Here is a 21,286-nt window from a genome sequence, read left to right as displayed (position 1 = left end):
GGGGGGATTGGTGGAATGATTACATGCAGCACTTTCAACCAAGGGAATGCCATTTCGAAGGCCATGTATCACACACTAGAACAAAATGAAGGTGCATTTTGTCTTCACAAATATATTCTGGGTTACAATCAGTCAATGACACAAAAACACTTGACTAAAACACTTTTGTCACCGTCACGAGTAGGGTTCAAATATTTTCTTTCTACTACATTACATTACATTACGGTCATTTTGCAGATGCTTTTATCCAAAGCGACTTACAATAAGTGCGTTCCACATTGGTAGGCAAAAGAACTTCAGGTCACAAGAAATCATAAGTGCATTTCCTTCCAAAACCAAACAGCTAAGAGCATAACTAGTGCTAGAGTAAGTGCGGTAAGTTGGGTACCTAGACAAATGGGAAGACAATTTAGAAAACAAAGACAATTTAGGAAACAAATAAGTGCGTAAGGAGCTAGGTCAAAACAGGTGATGTCCTAAGAGGGCGGATCTGGGTAGTGTTTCCTGAAGAGGTGGGTTTTCAGCCTGCGGCCAAAGATGGGCAGCGACTCAGCTGTCCTGACATCAGTCGGGAGATCGTTCCACCATCGGGGTGCCAGAACAGAGAAAAGCCGTGACCATGTCGATCGTGCGCAGGGACCCCTAAGTGACGGGGCAGCCAGGCGCCTGGAGGCCGCAGAGCGAAGTGGTCGGGCGGGGGTGTAGGGCTTGACCACAGCCTGGAGGTATGAAGGAGCTGTTCCTTCCACTGATTGTAGGCCAGCACCAGAGTCTTAAACTGAGCAGCTACAGGGAGCCAGTGTAGAGAGCGGAGAAGGAGAGTCGTGTGGGAGAACTTGAGGAGGTTGAACACCAGACGAGCAGCAGCTTTCTGAACAAGCTCCAGAGGGGTCACCATCTACTACTGTCTACTACTACTACTACTACTACTACTACTACTACTACTACTTACTATCTACACTATCTACTACCATGTCACTATCACCTGGAGGCCATTTTGGCAGTTCACTTGGAGCTGCTCTTACCTCCACTTGAGTTTGGATATTCGATTAACGTCATTACAGGTCATCCTTCCCTCACTGTACTGCTGTGATTCACTGTGTATATGGTTGGGGGTTTACAGTATGGGGCCTAAATGTTCCATTCAGAGATCCTCCTTAGGGGTGGCATGTGAGATCGCAAATGTCTGTAGCATTTGCTCCAGACTTCATGCATAGATTTTCCACGTAGCGCCTGGAAACAAAACTCTCTCCATCCATCATGACCAGTGTTGAAGCTCCCAAGGACCGCATTAGTTCAACCATGGTGTTCACTCTTCACACTGATGATTGTTATACAGATACACCAGCAGTAAACTGTAACCCCCAGACCTTGGCCCTCTGACCCTCGTTATCTTGTAAAGAAATTCAGAAAAAGCAAAAAACACTAAACTTGCAACTGTCGCTCATATCATTGTCCAACATCAAAAATATGTAATCTGTAAACATTTTTTCTGACCCCAATTGTCTCCTAAATAGTGAAGATAAATTAATACCATCAACCAGATTATACAGAGTTTCCATTTTAATAGAATTAATAACAGAATTATTAATTGAATTGTACATCATTCAGTTCTAACACTGAAGACAGTGCTTAACTCCAGATCAAAGTTCAAATTTTTCCCTTATATTTGTTGTCTTTTTATGTTGTTAAAAATGGAGCTGCTGTGATGCAAAAAGACTTATCTGATGGTTAAGCATCATCATTGTCGTCATCATCATGTGTAAAATGTATGGTGGGTTACCTAATCATTGCTAACTTTGTTTTCACAGTACTGTAAGGTTTGGGATCACATATCCGAGTTTAACAAACGCAGAGGTGGCCATTTACTCCAGAAGTATCAAAAAGGACCAAAAAAAAAGAACCTAATGTTTAAAGATCAGCCCATCGGGCAGCTAGCCATATCACATGCTATAAAAGGAAGCAACACTTTGGCTACAATGTTACAGATGTTGGAGCAAGAGCGGGAAGGTACTATTCTGGCCTCTACATTCCATCTAGGAAAATCTCTGGTTTCCTCATGTCTAAAATGAGCACCTCACACAGTTGCATTTGCTGTTGCACAAGTTTTCTGCTGACAATCCATCCAGAGAAGAAAGCTAGCTCCATTAGCTCATTTAGGTAAATAAGAATATATATATATGTATATATATATACATATATATATATATATATGTATATTCTTTGTATGAAGCATCGTTGTCTCATAAAATACAATAAATTGATATGTAACTTTTCAAACATACATTTACAAAAAAATCTTGTATTTACTTTTTGAAAAAAACAACCTGAAAGCTGAACTTTAATCTTTAGCTCGAATATGAAACTCAGCCTGGAATGCATCCACAAGAAGTGTTTGATGGTTCCTTCGTGGGCTAGCTGAGACTTCTATTGTGCCATTGACACAGAGCTCTAACAATATGAAACCCAAGTCATACCCCAGTACACCTCTGCATGGGCACGTAACCCTCACATCTGGCCCAATAGATAAATCAAAGTACGAATAAAAACATTTTAATGGAGGTAAATTACTGCATTTTTACAGGCCGTTATTCGAGATGAATTAGTCTCTATATCCTGTTACCACCATAATAGGTGCTGAAGAGCCGTCTCGCTTCAAATCACTCTTCTCTGTGCCGCTGAGACGTGACAGGCAGTTTAAACTGATATGTTTAGGCTGCTTGTGGTTTTGCCCTCTGAGAGACTTAAAGCAGCATCAACCTGTTTCTGCTGCCAGCTAATTGGTTGTTTTGCAAACAGGCTGGCGCAAGACTTTATACTCAGCTGTGTTGTGTGTTTTCTTGTTGCCCCACAGAGAGCAACGTCCTGCAGAGTCCCGTCTTCACCAAGCAGCCAGGCAGCATTGTGTATCCTGTGGAGACGCAACAGAACAACAGGGAGGTGGTGTTCAGCTGTGAAGCCCAGGGAAGCCCACCGCCCATGTACCGGTGAGTGTGTGACTGCAATGCCTCAGCTGTCTTCCCCCGCACATTGTTCCTCCCCGTCGATGCTTCTTGCTTTTATACTGCTGACAGTATCAACATCTTTCAACATATTGCTGGCATACATCTATATTTTGTCTGCAGCAGTTCCCCACTTCACATTTTGACATGGCTAGGCACAGCTGGAAAAATGCAGTTTTTTTTTCCAGCTCAACTAATCTGTGATTTCTTTCACTGACAGACAGATCACTTTTTATAGAAAACCCACTATCTGTCACAGATTGCCTGACATGTTAACCATCGTACCTCTTTAAGAGTTCTTTTTAACAGTCAAAATTCAACATACTGGTTTTCTTATTGCAGCAAACTCAACATCTACTTTTACAGTAACGTTTTGATAGTTCTGGCCATAGTTCTGTTGACTGCTTGGCAACTACATCGAACACATTCACGTTGATGTTACTTAGATCCCAATCCAGGGAAGCCATAGTCTACAGCCCAATTAGCAAAGAATGTATGGTCCCAATGTGGCCTGTTTCACATTTGGCCTTCACTAATGCCAGTAACTCCAGGAGAATGTGACTGCAAAAACACCAACATATCCACCCGACATGCCTAAAGTGTTTATTGTTTGTTTGCACTTTAATAAAACATTACAAACAAGAGTATATCACATAAAAGAAAGAAATAGAATAAAATAAATAAATAAATATATATATATATATACAATAGATAATAAATGATAAGCTGCAATGAATCAGTGCTGGAGAGGTTAGAAACCCTGGGAAGGCTTATCGAGAACCTCACCATTAAGATACATAAACAAAATTAAATGTATCTTATCAGGATAAAACAACAAATGGATTAATGAGAGAGAAAAAAAAACAATAAAGAATAAAAACAACATCACAAAAATCAATAATCAAGCAATGAATCAAGAAATAAATTACAATAAATCAAAAGACTAAATTGCAATGGCAACTATAACTAAAAAAAGAGAAGAAAAGTATTAAGACAATCCCATAAAGTACAGGTGATCTTTTAATTTCCTTTTATAAATGGGTAGGGAGGGAGAGCTATTTGTCAGGTGAATATACTTGTTCCATAAAGTTACACCTTTATATTTGATAGAAAACTGTGCTCTAGTGGTACTACAGAGCGGGATATGAAGCAGCTTAGATTGTCGAGTTGTTCTGGAGTGAATGTTTGAGTTTTTTTTTTTAAAGTATTATTGGAAATGAGATGGAAGTGTGTGTCCCTGATACTGGACTTTGAAGACAAATATACATGTTTCCATAGTGTTAATATTGTAAATGGACAATATCTTTGATTTGGAAAATAATGGGGCAGATGCGGCTGTGGACTCTGAACTAGTGACTATTCTGATAAAACGTTTCTGAATTAATTGGAGTTTATGTAAGTATGTAGGAAAAGTACATGCCCAGGCAATATTGCAATAAGATAGATATGGATATACAAGACTATAATATAACGTAAACAAACCAGACCTATTAAGGTATTTATGAACTTTCCTGATAATTCCCACAGATTTTATTATTTTTTTTTACACATAATCAATATGTTCTTTCCACGAGCATTTTTGTAAAATCTCGTGGAAAGAAAAGGCAGAAAATCTGCCTTTTCTTTTGGGCTTTTGGGTTCATGTTCCAGCCCTCACAACATTTCAACACTTGTGGCAGCCCCGGTCAAGGACACTTTATGACATTTTGGCCACATCAATCCAATACAACAGATGCCGTTACTCAAGTTAGGCCAAACTCATGACCTGTTGGGCCATGTGTGGCCCACATATCTCATTCCTTTAACTGTGATTGCCAAAGGTAGCCCAGATTAAGCCCAATTGTGTCAGCTGTCTGGGAAAAGAGAGGATACACAGATCAGTCGCTAGCGTTCCGATGCCAGGCACCACAGCACACCCTCAGAGGCCCATATCCATTCCAGGATGGGTCACAGCTGGTTTGTGCAGAATTATATGAAGGGAAATAACACTTGCTGAAAACTGTTTCACTGTGCTGGTTCAGGAATTCAGCCTATACTATTAAAACAAGTGACAAAGAAGAAAATGAATAGCTCATTAATGTGTTCAAAACATTTTATGTACTGGTTTGCCAGAAAGCACACCAGGAAGACCAACTGCATTTATTTTCTGAATGGTGGTCATGATAAATAAGTTGCACAGTGCTGCATCGAGCCGTTAAGGGTTCAAATGTTTACTGATAGTCTGAGACCCTGTTTGACCTCTAGTCATACAAAGTAGTTACCAACTCCACCACAATATTACACACTTAGGCCATGTTGACTATGTATTTTATGTGTTTGTCTCTTTGTTTTTTTCGTAATGAAAGAAAAATTTGAAAACAGTCAGTCAAATTGACAGATTTGGAACACTGGGACCATCATAACATCCAGAGATGTATTGGCCTAACATCAGTCCTGGCTGATATTCAGCTTGCTGACTTCAATCAGTCAATTAGCAAAAAGGATAATATTAACCACTGAAAGTGGTTGATTATCTATCTGGTGTGTCGCCTTAACTTTGCTCCCAAACTGCCAAAATTTCTTTACATTTAATTTTGTTGGGAATAAAAGCATCGACTTGTTTTTTTTCCTTTTACGCAATGGATCTTTTTATGAGACAGTTCAGAATTGGCGAAGTTCCAGACTTCCAGACTCTGACTAAGGTGGTGCTGATAATTCCAGTCTCCAGTGTGGCAGCAGAGTGGGGGTTCAGGCAGCCACACAAAGCCGTCTGTCTGGGACAAAAATGCAAAAACCTGATTTAAAAGCTCAACGTCAGCTAATGTCAGAAAGGTTCACCGTGAAAAAGGGGTCTTAATGTGTCATTTTTGTACAGTAAAATAAGAACTCAAACTAATTTCCGGTTGTTCCAACTCACTGGGACAGAAAGATGAATCGTACAGTGATCAGGTGTCGTTCTTTTCATCTCAGAGTAGACCTGTACAGTCTACATGACACCACTGCTCTCACAGTAAAAACCATGTTCATCTTCTCACAAAGCCTGATGTTTTCCTAGTGATTTGATTTGATTTTCGTGGTTTTCAAGAGCGTTTTTTGTGTCCACAGATGTGCTTTGCTTAACAATAATGGTAACAGTTTCTTAGCAGAAAAAGTGTCCATATACTGTACTGCACTTGGATTAAGGCTTCCATTTACGGTAAAAATAACTGCTCTAGGCTTTGTTTCCCAGCGAGGCAGCAAGTCTTGCCTATGTAAGTTCTTGCACTTGCAAAAAAAAAAAAAGCTTGTTCATCCTTTCAAGTCAGGCCTGAGCTGATCAGGATCACATGAATGTATTGCATGGCTTCTGTTTTGCGGTGGATTTTCCTTCAACTCCCTTCTGGAAACATGTTTTGTCTATCTATAACCTTGGAGTGCTCTTAAAGCTGTCTGTGCACCCAGTTCAGAGAGCAGTTTTTTTTTTTTCTATTTATTTCCTCCTCACATGGACCGTTAGTCTATTGAGAGGGTGTTGTGTTGTGTTGCTGTAGCTCTGGCAAGTAAAAGTTCAAATCAATCAAGTTTGAACACTGAAATTGCTGGGGTGAGATTTGGAAGGATTGGTACGTTTAATACTCGTAACTTAGCCAGCTTAAAGGTTGACCTAATCAGTTGTTTCCTATCATGTTACTGTGTGGTCCTGTCATAGCTGCTGCTGCCGCCTCCTAAAGTTGTATTGCAGCAAGCGGACAAGAGCTTAATCATGCTCAGTGTTCATTAATTGCACCTCACATAGCAAGAAACTGTGATTGAGCTGCACTCAGTGCGGCATAAAATCCTCTGACAAAGTAGTAATAACATCTTCAAGAATGTTTTTGCAAAATTAAGTGCAGAAATTAGATTCTTCTCCCAAATCTGCCAGTAAAACACAAGACTGCAAATGTAATAAAAGGCAATTCTGCAACAATAAATCACAAACTGGACGTCTAATCAAATTCATTAAAAATGGTATTACCATACAAAAAGGCTGAATCTTTTTGAGTTATAAGTAGGGCCGGGGCGAGTTAACTCGTTATTATTGCATTAACGCATCGATTATTTAACACAGATGAATATTTTATCGCGCATTAACGCATGTTTTATTTTATTTATTCTTTTAAATTTAAAAAAACTAAATTTTTGGGGGACTTTTCTGCCTTTAATGGATAGGGAAGTTCAGAGAGAGAGGAAGCAGGGAGCAGAGAGAGAGGGGGAATGACATGCAGCACAGAGCTGTCCGATGCGGGACTCGAATTAATCAGATTAAAAATTTTAATCGTTACCCAGCCCTAGTTAGAAGTTATACTGACATGTGAGAGATTGTAGTTAAAAGCTCGTCCTGCATGCCTTTCACTTCCAGTCCGTGCACTTTTCTACGAACTCTCTCACTTACAACTGTTTATTCTTACTCTGCATTCTCACCCCCAAATGGTTAGTGTTAGCACTTAGGAATACACGGTAAGGGTCATGGTTAATATACATGGTTACGCTTGTTGGTGTAATGTACCATTTTAAGCCTATCAAAGTTTGTTTTCTTTGGTATTTCTTTTTGTAGATGCAACCAAAAAAATGGGACAAGTGATGTCTCTTTGCAACAGGCGGCTAGTAACAAGCCTTCGCTAAATTGTCTGTTATGGAGACACAACTCTCATTCAGCCCTTGAGCAGTGGTGTCACTATGTATACTTCAGAGTCAGGTGCAAGGACTGGACACAAATATTAAGGGAAAAGCAGCCAGTCTCCAAAGAAAAACAAGAGAAAAAAAACACATCAGAAATATCAGAAACTATTGCTCAAGACCACTTTAAATTATCTGTGGAAGCAAAATATAAATGAGTAAAGGGTGGCGGCCTAACTGAGGTTCTCCTGTCTGAATTGTGTAAAGATGCTCAGCTGTGATGTTCCTCTGCCTTCTTTTGGTTTATCATGTACAAACAGCCTCCTGGGAATCCAACCTGCAATGTGGGCGGCACTGTTACACTTTCCAAAACCATGAATTTAAAACATTATCTTGCAAAGAACAGCCTCCTTACAGTCTTCTAGAATATGAGTTGTCCTGGGGTTATCTACAAGCTCTGAAAGGGAGCAGCTGGTTCAGGATGTGAAAGTGCAATTTTCCCCAAATGTGGAAAATACATATTTTGCCAGTGTGTGTGTGTGTGTGTGTGTGTGTGTGTGTGAGTGTGTGTGTGCGCTTAATTTTCTATTCAATAACACACCATTTTCAATTGCTTTTTTTTTCTTTGGGTTTAGAACTAACTAAAAGGTAATTATAAGACACGTAGCATTTACAAAGTCTCGGCACAAAGTAGTCTTTTTTAATCACATTTAAAAAGGCACCAGGACCGAACAGACCGTCAAACATCCACAGCCTCATGAGCCAGATGGTGTGGTATTATGCCACTGTGTACACAGACTGTTGTTGTTACATGATTGGGTAAAGCGTGTGCCTAACAAATGGAGCTGCTGTTGTGGCCTGCATGCCATCATAAATCATTGTAAATAGAATTATCAAATGATCTGCTTTACATGTGTTTGATGTATTCTGCTGCTTTGCTTCCTGTGGAAGATACACTGTGACAGCCGCTCGTGGTTCAAAGTTCCCCTCGTGCTACCTCATATCACGGCTCCTGCACTCAATTTATCTTGAGATAAAAATATGCTCGAGTTTCACAGAAATCCTGAAAATAAAACCTAATGAATACGAACAAAGCGACCAGAGTTGTCGTCGGATGTGTAATTCTTTTTTTAAAAAAAGGAACAATAGCAGCTTTGGGTGAGCAGTTATTTTTGAATACCACCGTATTGAACTGTCAGACACACACAATTTGGATCATTCAGGCATTCGCATTTGCTTCTTTCGAGTTAATTTCCCTGTTTTAAAGTGGAGCATGATCACTCTCGGATAAATAAAAACATTTCACAGGATTAATTACAGAAACTATGCGGTCGGAGGTTTTAGAAAGACCCAGATAAAGCTCTGAATTGACAACCGGCAGAGAAAATCTCTTGCAACATTTGGTTTTCAAGCTGTCACCGATTAAAGTCTCTCACTTTGGATACAATGCCGAGTCACTCTGAGCAATTACAGCTGTGTAAAGGCTGCTTCCGTATTAGATTGGATGCCTTTTCAGAAAGAAAATGAGATCTCTATCTCAGTACGATACTAAAGTGTTCAAGTGTCACCTCCTGCCTGCTTTTGCTGTGGTTTTCAGGTAAAAGGTGTTGTTTGGTTGTGGAATCTTTCTCTTGACTTTTTGTTTGTTCCCCTTTAATTGCACATGAATCGCAGTCATAGTCCTTTGAGAATCCCGCCTCTCCCCCGAATGCCCCTCTCCATTGTGTGTGGTTATAAATTTCTTGAGAGCATGCACTTACTTATGGCGAAGGACAATGGAGAAGGACCATGAAAGACCAGTGTGCAACATATTTTCTTCTATTAAAAGAAAGGAAGTCTGAAGAGGCTGTATGTGAGAGCAGCAGTTCGACAGCCAACGAGCATTCTGCTGTCTGTGACACATTTTACTGAGGGTGGGCAGTTAGCAGCACAGGCTCACATTGTTTTTCATGTGATCAGCTTCAACGTGTATTAAAACAGGGATCCTTGGCCAATTTTTTTTTTTTGTTGGCAATACAAAGGAGAAATAATACACTATCATTGTCGTTGTATAATATGGAGCTAAATCAGTTTCAATATTTGCAAATGAGCAGGACAAGATTCATAAATGCGCAGGACAATTTAAAAATATATTTCTGATGCACACACAAATATAACTTGATTTACAGACTGCTTCTGGTCTGTGGACTTCGCTGCATTTGTGTGTGAATTTTGAGACTCCTCTGACTTGCGTCAACCCACAAATGTCTTTTCTTTAACACGGAATGATCTGCAACCAATCAGATATCTTCCTTGTTTCAGCCAATCATAAGAACGCACCCAACGTGGTAGTCCAACCTGCACATTTGTGAATATTGAGACTGATTTAGCTCCATACTATTATACACACCGTGCAGAAGTCTTGAGTAATTTTTTTCTCTATATTGTCAGAAATGTAGGAAACAGGTGCAGTAATGTATTGAAACATGTGCAAACATGAATGAAATATGAAGAAAACTTTGAGTTTGTACAATTCTAACAAGTTTCAAGGTCAATATTTGGTGTGAGCACCTTTATTCTTCAAAACACAGAATGAACCCTCTTAAGGGCATTTCTTGTCATTTCTTTAAGGAGTCTTCAGGAATAGTTTTCCAGGCTTCTTGAAGGACATCCCAAAGCTCTTCTTTGGATGTTGGCTGCCTTTTGTTCCGTTTGCTGTCAACATGATCCCACACTGCTTCGGTAATGTTGAGCTCCGGGCTCTGGGGAGGATTCATCCCTCCATAAGACCTGCTGCCACTGATTTTCAGCCCACTTCTTGTGTCTTTTGGCACAGCTCTGCCTTTTCTCCCTGTTTCCCTTACTTAAGAACGGCTTCTTGGCTTCTTCATATTATAACAATTTAGAAAAAGTTGCCCAGCTAAGACAATGGAACGATCACATTTAATCATCAGGTTGTTTATCTCTATATCATGTTCTGCTGTGTGTTTTTAGACCTGACACTTCTTCTTTTGTCCTCAGCTCATTCAGTTTCCTCATTTCTTTGAGTACACACTGCACATCATCCTGAGATGTGCCAAGTTTTCAGCGAGTAGCTCTTTAGGAATCACCTTGTTGGTGCAAAAATACTATTTCATGTCTGTCAATCTTTGGCATTTTTCAGATTAGATGCAATTAAAGGAATGGGAACGCATTGTTGTTGTGACAAAGGATTACAAATCACAATTTCAGATGTGTAATGTGCAGACATGACACTGGTTTATCCACTCTGAGTTACTGGCTTAATAAACAGAGGAAAGAAAAAACTTTCGGTAAGTATGAAGACATGCTCAAGGGTTTAGGAGGCTTTTTTTGCCTCAAAGGGATCACATTGGCATAACAATTAGAGAATAGAGATATCAGTTCAATAAACGTCTGCACGACTTCTGTTAGTCCTTCTTACAAACCTTTTTTTTTCTACCTCTTTCTGTTCCAAATTTAAAAAAAAACAAAAAAAAAACATGTTTTTCCAGCTGCACCTGAAGTCAGACAGAGAAACGGGAAATTTCAAGTTATTTTTGAAAAAATAATTGGCTTCAAAATCAGGATCGCCTATTTTCAAAACTGATATGATCCTTTTCTACTTTTCAAAATTAGGAAGGGTTATGCATCACTGGGAAGAAGTTTATATTATAGTATTTGAGCACCTTTTTTTGAAAATGACATTTCCTCTCTCCTGTGTTTCTTTTAATAAGATGCATCAGTGTGGAGACGTTCGAGAGTCTGTTGCCATTTTAAGTGAATTACACACTTCGTCGATCACCCCTAACACCAATGATAACCATGTGAACGGGGCTTGAATGCACAAGTGTGAAGGCAACCTTGCAGGCATTTGTTTTAATTGTCGCTTCATAATGATTAAGCAGCAATTTTATGTGGATTGACTGGGGTTTGTAAAGATGGATGGCCTGCAACGCTATCTATTCTCAGAGACTCAAGTCCTTGGCACCATAACGGTTCACTGCGGCTTAGATTAACACAAAGCTCGAGGGTATGAGTTCTGGACCCTCTCCACCTTTTTATTTCTGAAAAACAATCAAATGTACAAGTCATGTTCTTCTTGTACTCTGGAATGCATCCATTGCCCCAGTCTACACTGAACAATGTTTAATTTGTTAATTTGCATGTTAATTTTTCCTCCCTCTCTTGTGTCCCCCTCCCTCACGTTTTAGGTGGAAATTAAATGGAACAGAAATCATTCCCAAAGCTGGATCTCACTACAGCCTTTCTGGAGGCAACCTCAGAATCAGCCGTCTGAACAAAGACCAAGATGCTGGAACGTATCAGTGCCTCTCCTCCAACTCTTTTGGGACCATCGTCAGCCGAGAGGCCAGTCTAACCTTTGCATGTGAGTCTATTTTTTTCTGTTTCTCTCTCGGGGCAAACTTATGTGGCCTCTGAACCTCCAGTGGAAAAGAGGGCATAGGCGGCAGGGAAAAGAAAGGGGGGGAAAAAACACGCCAATTGTAACCAAAGATAACAATGTGAATTGTTCTTGATGACAGGATCAAGACAGAGAACATTTCTCTCGGGAGCCATTAGCTCCCTGTGTGTGCTGACTTGAGTTTACACTAGTCATCACTGCAGATCAAACATCCGCATACTAAAAAAAAAAAGATGTGAAACGCAAAGAAAAATATGGTAATTAAAAGAACTGCCACTGGTGATGCTACCTGTCCTTAAAGAGCCTTTGTTTGTTTTTCAACTGATGCCACAGGTCTCCGTGGGCTTTATCTTCAGTCTTTGGTGAAGACCAAAAACAGAGCTAAACGCAGACAATACATAAGACTCACATACACCATGTGGCCACACTAATATTTCTCTTTATCTGTTTAAGAAGAAGATCTCTCAGCATTCAGTATTATATTAATAATAGGGTGATAACAGCCATTGTTGTGGTGTCACATTGTAGTGCTGATTTTAATTAGCCAAAACCACAACAAGGGCTGTTTGAATCCAAGTACAGAAGTAATGAATCTGAAAAAATGTATCTGGAAAAACAACCACTTGTGTTTGAGCTAATGATGTGTTTGTTAAATCTTATTTTTCTACAAAAACTGCGTCTTTCAGCTAGATTTAGTGTGGTATAAATATACAGTGAATTCCCTTCAAGTGTTGTAGAGCTGAAGTATTAAAGGACAACATGGGACTAAATAGAAATTTGATGTTAAAGTAGGCTACTTTAATAGGCTACTCCTTATCCCCATCATCACAGTTATGTGAAAAAGAAAGTACAACCGATTTCCCTTCTCAGGATTTATGTATCAGGATTAGGGATGGGAATCGAAAACCGGTTCTTGTTGAGAACCGGTTTCCAGTGTTTCAATTCCTTGGAATCGTTGTGCAATTTTGCAAACGATTACCTTATCGATTCCAGTGGGCGCGAATGGCATCCAGTGCAGTCAACAGTAAACATGGCGCGGTACAAACGCTTGAAAGTTTGGTTACACTTCCCTAAAAAATACGACAACAGGGCAAATTGCAAAGTGAATATTTCACCAAAGGGAGGAAATACTACCAACATGCAATAACTACGAATGAATGTCGCGTTTTCGATCCGCTCCGGACTAACGTTGGTGAATCTCAACCCAGCAGCAGCAGCAGCAACGTTAGCATGTCCTCGGCTAACACTGCAGGTAACTAACAAACACTGCCTATCATGTTAGCGCCATTTACTTCATTGTAAAACCTGCTATTAGTAACGGTTAACGTTAAATGAATGCCTTCTCATGCATTACATATAGATGACCATCACTAGAGACAGAGCCTGAGTGGCACTACTCCCAGTTCACATCTACCTCCAGCTTCTCCTTTCACCAGAGGAGGGAAGAGTTAAATTACCCAGGCCATGATAGACGAATGTGGACCTCACCGTTGTTGGATTTGTAAGGTCATGACTCGTGTTACTTCTAAACTAAACAAAGTTGATGCTAATCGACCGTTTTTCCCCCAAATGAGAATCGATAAGGGAATCGATAAAGAACCGAATCGTTAAGCAGAATCGAAAATGGAATTGGAATCGTAAAAATCTTATCAATTCCCATCCCTAATCAGGACATAATATAAACTCCTTGGGTCTTAACCAGGTGTTATGATTAAACACAACCTCAGATTAACAACAACACAGGGCATAATACACCATTTAATTATTCACTTAACTGAAACTAAGACATGCAGAAGCAGTGTGAGAAAAACAAAGTAGACCCCATGATTCAGAAGCACTAAGAACCATCTTTGTCAGCAAAACCTAGAAGTAATAATTTTCTGTATGGTGTTATCAGCCTCTCACATCGTTATGGAGGAATTCTGGTCCGCTTTTCTTTAAAGTGTGGCTTCAGTTCATTGAGCTTTGCAGCATTAGTTTATGCACAGCTCTCGTAAGGTCCCACCACAGGATTTCAACCAGTTTGAGGTCTGGACTTTGACTGGACCATTGCTGTCAGGGTTGGGTTTGGGGAAGGACACGGATGCGGACTTAAGAAAGAAAACTGGGTTTATTCACCAAAAAACAAAGTAACAAGACAAAGCGCGGCTGAGCGGGAATCAAAAAACGTAGTTGAGGAAAAAACAAACAGAAACACTTGGCATGGCATAGAAAATATAAATACTTATCTTGGGACAAAACTGGTAGCATGGGTGAGTAGACATGAAGGGAACAAAACGAAGGCATGAATGGCAAAGATCCGGCAAACTGAGAGGGGAGACAGGAAACTAAATAGGGACAGTGATTAGTGACTGGGTGCAGCTGGAGGGGAATGACAGTGAAGTGAGTGAACTAATTAACAGAGTGCAGGGAAACTAAGACATGACTAAGCTAAACATGGACTAAGAACCAAAACGTGACCTAAAACATGATAACTAAAACATAAAACTTAAACAAGAGTCCATGGGCATGACAATTGCAACATCTTGATTATTTTCTTTTTCAGACATTCTGTTGTAGATTTGCTGCTGTGTTTGGGATCATTGTCCTGTTGATGACCCGGGAATTCTTGTGGCTTTCTCCTGCAAGCCATACTTATTCAGTCTTTTTCTGATTGTACTGTCATGAACTCTTAACATTTAACATGCTAACTGAGGCCTGCAGAGTCTGAGATGTAGCTCTTGGGTTTTTTTGCAGTTTGCACAGTCTGACCTTGGGCTGAACTTGCTGGGACGTCCACTCCTGGGAAGATTGTCAGCTGTCTCAATTGTTTTCCACCTGTGAATAAGCTTTCTCACAGTAGAATGATATAGGGCAGAACAGTATACTGACTTTTGGATTGACACTAGCATTATTTCAAACAAGGTATAAAATCAGCCATTTAATCTTGCGCCATCTTACTGTAAAGCTTCCTGTGTGCACACCATTTTTTTCTTCTGGTTGTTGGTGACAACCTGAGCTGCACTGGCTTACAACTTCCTCAATATTGTCAACTTAGTGATTTATTTATTCAAAAATGCAACCTGTCTTACATGTAGCAACATGTTTGACAAACTGTGGCTAAATTCTGTGATAGTGTCACCAGAACAGCCCATCTCTGACAAGCAAAGCTGCAGCACTCAACCAATCATGTGAACTGAGATTCTCAGAGTTATTTACTACTGATAACAAATCACAACTTTGCCAAAATATGATATCATCAGATGGGAACCTGGTAGGGTTGGAATTTTATTACAGCATTTTTTTTAAAAAAGGGCATCATACTCGTGGCACTAAGTTAGAATTGAACATTTTGCCTAATTCGTATGGAATGCTGGTATATATCATATATAGCCATTCGGCTTAGAAACACTGTGGCATGTATGGTAGTTCATATCACACGGCCCTTGAAAGATAGACTCCAAATTGTTTGGAAATGGCCTTTTGACCCTTCCCAATTTGATGGGCAGCAACACTTGGTTTCTCTAAGATTATTACATTTTGGTTTGGCTTTTGTTCAATGAAAATGTCATTTGTTGTTGATCATCTCATGACTGTATTTGCCTAATTTTAAGGCCAGGAAAGAACCACCTTATTTTCATCCTAAATTATGTCCTGTTACATAAAACTTTATAAACCTAAAGAGGGTGTACTTTCTTTTTCACATGACTGTGGGTGCAGTTTATTTTTAATCATGCATCAGTGAGACATTAGGTCATTAATATTGGCTACATGCTAATGCCTATTAGCAGTTTGATAAGTTCAGCTGATGCCACTTTATGAAGAACATGCAAAGTCAGCACTCTCAGACTTTTTCATATGAATTTCTGGTTGGCGTTATGGCAGACTGATTGACAGATCTTGATGAGTTTAACTGACAGCCTCTGGTTTTCATATTCGTAAAGCAGCAGTGAGTCGATAAGTGCCTACTGTGCGCGGCAGTTATTGGTCAGGCGTAAGTGATGACATTGACAGCAAGAGTGATCGCTTGCTCTGATTAGATTCTGAGGTTTAGTGTTTGGGGACAAGGCCACCGATCTATCTCAGCCCATTTGTTTGGTCCCCTGGACCAGAGGAAAGTCAATCCAGGATCTGATTCTGCTGTTTGATTTCCACTGTAATAGGATGACAGCTCCATCACTTGCTGGGTTCTGACCTTACCAGCCTTCAGTTGTTGTCAGAGAGTGGGGTCGTGCACTGTATGTGTGACTGGCTGTCATCTATCTTCTTTATTACTCATGGTATTGCTTAATTAACTTCAGAAGGTGATTGAATGGGGAGGGTTCAAGCGATTAATTTAAAGGGCGACTGGTGTTACTAGAGAGTGTCAAGTAATTCTTTATAGAAAAATCAAAGCAAAAGAAACTAAAAAAAATGTTGAACGATATTAAAAAATTATATACAGAACTGTGCAAAAGTCTTGAGCTAAAAGCCTTTTTTTTATGTGTTGTGAACAATGGATGGATCAAGGTCCGGATGCATCTCTCAGGTCCTGCGTCACGTCTTTGCTGGAGTTTTTTACTTATTTCTTTAAGACATTACTTTAAATTTAATTTGATTCAATTCAATAAATTAATTTGTTCAATTCAGACTTTTTTTATGCAAGATTTATTTATTGGCCAGTGTTACGTGGTTGAACAAACAAAGAAACCATCAGAAAAACGTACATTCCTTTGAAAAGGGTCAGGTACAAGGTTTGGACTGAAAAACAAGGTTTGGACTGAAAATGAGTGAAACAGAGGAAAGAAAAAGTATCCAATGGCAACAAGAGAGATAAAAAAAGAAATATTGCTCAAGTCCACTTTAAAAGATTGCAAGAAGGTCTGGCCTCATGGAAGCAAAAAGTAAGGACATAAGATTCTCACCAACAGAAGTAAGAGAGAGTCCATCTCACTGCAGAGATGCTGCCCTCCGCAAGATGTATAGGCTGCTACCTTGGGACAGAGTGTGAGTAGACACCAGTCAATGACACCTTGCGGCTGAGAGGACTAAAAAAACAGCTTTCAGTTCAAATTCCCATTACCGACCCACACACGTAGACAGAAGTGGTCCATCCCTTAACCCTCCTGTTGTCTTGTGGGTCAAAAGCGACCCACTACCATGTTTAGCTGTAGAAAAAATACCTTAAACTATCTTTTTCCAACTTGAAATTTTATGACTTTTCCTAAAGGGACCCCATTATTAGAAAAAGTCATACTTTATTTTTGTTTGTTTCCATGTGGGCTGTACACCACTAGGGTACAAAGATTGTCTTATGGGTCATTTTTGACCCGTGAATTATAAAAACATTTAAACACCAGAAAAAAGTTCACTGTTTTTTTAACTGTTTTTTTTTCACTGTCTTTCAATATCATTAATTCAGAAGTAATTACTTCACATTTATATAATAGCAATAATAAACCTTTATTATGTAAAAGAAAACTGAGAAAACCAGAAAACTGTTGGTCCAACTGACAGTTGGTTTGTGGTAAAAAAAAGTGTAATCCTGAAAACTGGTGATTGTCTTTTTGTATTGTGTAACAAAAAATACATGATAAAAAATGTATTGAATTGAATTGAATAGATAAAAAACAGGTTGTTTCATCATACAAAATAGATTTTGGATTTACAATTCAATTAAGTTGTTTTATTTTGGTGCTTTGGTAGGGCGGGTCATTTTTGACCCATAGGACAAAGGGGAGTAAACAGAATGTTAAAACCGCACAAGGGTTAAAAGAATCCTTTGACAAAGCTTTTTTTTTACTGGGTGTTGTGGAGATGTGGCCATTTTTTTTTACTAATTACTCTTTCTCACCTTCAATTTTACCTCAATTTAGTATAAATTTAAGAAAACACATCAAAAGGTTGACTTTCCACATCTGTACCATGCAACTTACACATTAATTGGTATTGTTTTTTTTTGTTAAACTTCATCTTAAGATTTGAACAAAAAACAATACATGTTTATTGAGTTCCATCATCCTACGTCTGTGGTGCATTGAATGTACCACTACTCAGATACAAACAAGAGGAGGGTACTAAAAGCCTTTGCAAGTCTAAAAAGCCTTTGCAATCACTAACAAGTTCAAATGAACAAAGTCTCTCTTTTCGGGAGCAAAAGTTTTGCTCTGCCTGCATAAGTGGATGCAAAAATTCCCCGCACAAGTGACTCAGACTACCTGTCAAACTCACACTATTCACACATTTTGGAAGAAGTGGTGTTTGAGCTCAGGTTCTCTCTCTCTCTGGTAAAGATCATAACCTTTTACTGATAATTAGTTCTAGCAAAATGTGACTGTGATTTTGACATTCGACAGAGTTTGAGCCCGCTCACACCTTTAATAAGCACAGCAGTAATTGGGGCTGTCAGAGTTGAAAAGGCAGAAATCACGGAGAGCGGTGGAAACTGTACATGTGCTGCACCTGAAAGATCGAAAGTCAGAAGATTGTCAGAGCTTTTATCTGGTTTTAATCTACAATCAACCTACTGGGTTTGATGTCTTTCACAATGAATCAAGAGGGGGGATCATTGCAGTAGTACTGTTAGGCTGAGGGATTTTTCATTTTCATATCATTCCAGAAATAGCACAAACTGTGGCACAGGGGGAAATAAATGGGTTACCACCAGGTCCAAAACCGGATGTCCTCCTTGAGATATCAACAAGCGAGACGTGAAAGTGGAAGAGGCTTTCCCATAAAGTCACAAAAAGCACCTCAATGTGTGTATATTGTGCTTTGGACACTGATTCATTCTGCAGTATTTTGCAGCTTTGTTCTGTGATTGGCTGCAGCATTTACAAACAGTAACTGCTTTGTAAGAATGAGAGGGAGAGCACATCAGACATGGGGGGGTGGACATGTCCACGATTACCATCATTTGCTCACTTTGCAGCTGATCTTTGAGTGTTTTGATTTATTACAAATGGCAGATATGCCTCCCTTTGTCATTTGAAGACCTTGGACAGACACTGTATTTCTGCATGTGAAACGTCTGTCATGATGTCTTTAGTTCAGACTTTGGGAATTAAATAAATAGTTTTTAAATATTTTGTACATTTATGGGAGTCATGGATTATTTACCTTTTAAATATTTCAGCATGTGTGTAGTATTAAAAAGGGTTAATTAGAGATTATTTTAATAAAAATGATACTTTGGTCATCTTTAATGCTTCCTTCAGTAAGTACTCATCAATAAATCTGTTTATTGGCCCCCTTAACAGTGAAATGAAACGGCTACCAATTTATTGCAGTAACAGCCCAGACGTACTAGAAAACATGGTTTAGTAGGTCTGGTTGTCCACACAGTGTACACTGAAAAAAGTGACTTTTTGGTGAAATAAACTCTCTACTCTTCTACCTTGTATTTTTAAGATTCAATAAGAACTAGATCTTCTTAAGTAAAATTAAACATTTTATTAACGTAATACATGAATTATGGGGGAAGAGTAAGTTTTACTTAGGTTTCCTCATACAATTTAAATGTTTAATAGTTGTATGTACATAAACCTAGAAATACTACATAAACTTTACTATAAAAGTGTATCATTAAAATCTACTAAGTTACTTCATAATAGCAAATACTACAGATGTATAAAATTTACTTACAATTTTGAGTAAAATGATGTTCCTGCCTATCAAAAACAAGTAGACTTTACTTAATTTGTTTAAATAAATATAACTTAAAACTTAGATGTAATTAAGTAAATGTTACTTAATATCTTCAAAACTGTTATGTTTTATGGTAAGTCAAATTTACTTGATACTGGCAAGTGAGTGTTACTTGATATTGCAGCATTAAATATTACTTAAATCATTTGAGTGCAAATACTTACAAAGGGTTTTTTCAGTAAATCTTATGAGTTGTTTTTTTCAGTCCATGGTTGTAAATTTTTAGATGGCAACATGGGATGATGGCAATCGCAGCCCATGGATAGCAGGAGGTTTAAGGTATAGTCACAACAGTTTTTAGTCCTAACCATGTAGTTTAGAACACCTTAACCTTAACCATATCTTAATTGATCCTTAGGATTCAACTTCTAACCCCCCAGCCAATGAGGAGGAACCAATAAAAGTAAGGAATTAGGATATTCACTACCCTTGCTGCCTCTTTAGAAGCTTTTGAGGGCAAATCAAGTGTCAAACATGTAGCGAGGTGAGGAAAGTGGACGTACATGACGTATACTGTGAGCTGTGAAGCGAGAACGACATCACATAGCGTGCACGTTTGGTGACTTTCATCGTCAACACGATGACGTATTGAGATGTAAACTAAGTGAAAATAAATTATCTGTAGCATTTTGCTAGGCAGACTAATGTAGCTGTTACGCGTTCTGTGATGAGATCAGGTTGTCAGTGTACACTTGTGTTTGCTTTAAAATGTGCACCCACGCACAGCTGAACTGTGTGTACAACAGATGCCATGTATAGTCTGTAAAGGAACTTACTGGGTCTGTCTCCAAAGTGAAACCAAGCACATCTGGTTTGTTTTTAGATTTAACCTCCTTCAGGTGCCGAGGAGGTGAGGTCTGAGAGCCACGTGCAGGGACAGAATGTTGACAAGCGCATTGTTAGTTTTGGTCTTAACATGTCGTGTAAGGAAAGGAAAAAAATCAACTTTATGTAGATGTTACACCTACTTAAACTGAAATAAATTACTTGTGTTAGTAATTACCAGTACAGCTTTACTCTGGTGAAACTTGTATTGGCTTGTTAAAGAATGAATCTAATTATTATAACCGTATTGAGAGTAGCCCCCACACATGAAGAGTATTGATTTAAATAAAGCACTCTTTCCCTTTTGAATAAGCCCTGAACGTGTTAAAGCTGTTGGGGCAAACAGAAAAAGTACAGGTTTATAAAAAAGAAAATTTAAAAAAGGGTCATACTATGAAATATGGATTTTTTTTTTAGACTGTAGAAGAGCTTTGGTTCAAAAAGTCTTTTAAACTATCAGGTAGAGCTATCTTAATTTGAGACTCAGATGTAGTCTTCAGCTGCACTATTGTTTTGAGTTAGAAGTAAAAAAAAATGTCAGCACACACAAGTACAAGCACCAAAGCTTGTTTTAAAAAGGCTTCTTTGTGCCTCGGTGGAGGTGCGTCTCTTATCGGCAATGAAGGCCAGCCATCCGCATCCCGTATGACAGTATGAGTCACACTCACCTATCTTCCAGATGTAACCCTTGAACCTGACGCTGCTGCTACATGACTGGCAGGCAGTATCATTCTGCAGCACTGACCACCTGCATACCTTTACTGTTGCAGTTTGGTTC

General features: G+C 39.0%; 1 protein-coding gene across 1 annotated transcript in view; it reads left to right on the top strand.

Moving 5' to 3' along the window:
• The window catches only part of cntn4 (contactin 4), a 201,273-nt gene that overhangs the window by 52,239 nt on the left and 127,748 nt on the right, over positions 1-21,286 (top strand). Inside the window, exons 3-4 of the mRNA XM_075460236.1 lie at positions 2,855-2,987; positions 11,807-11,982. Of these exons, the coding sequence (XP_075316351.1) occupies positions 2,855-2,987; positions 11,807-11,982 (309 nt within the window). The remainder of the gene's footprint in view (positions 1-2,854; positions 2,988-11,806; positions 11,983-21,286) is intronic.

Source organism: Odontesthes bonariensis, chromosome 3 (genome assembly GCF_027942865.1).
Source record: "Odontesthes bonariensis isolate fOdoBon6 chromosome 3, fOdoBon6.hap1, whole genome shotgun sequence".
In the NCBI taxonomy this organism is placed as follows: Eukaryota; Metazoa; Chordata; class Actinopteri; order Atheriniformes; family Atherinopsidae; genus Odontesthes; species Odontesthes bonariensis.
The sequence above is the reverse complement of the archived record's forward strand: the minus strand, read 5'-3'. Positions and strand labels throughout refer to the sequence as shown.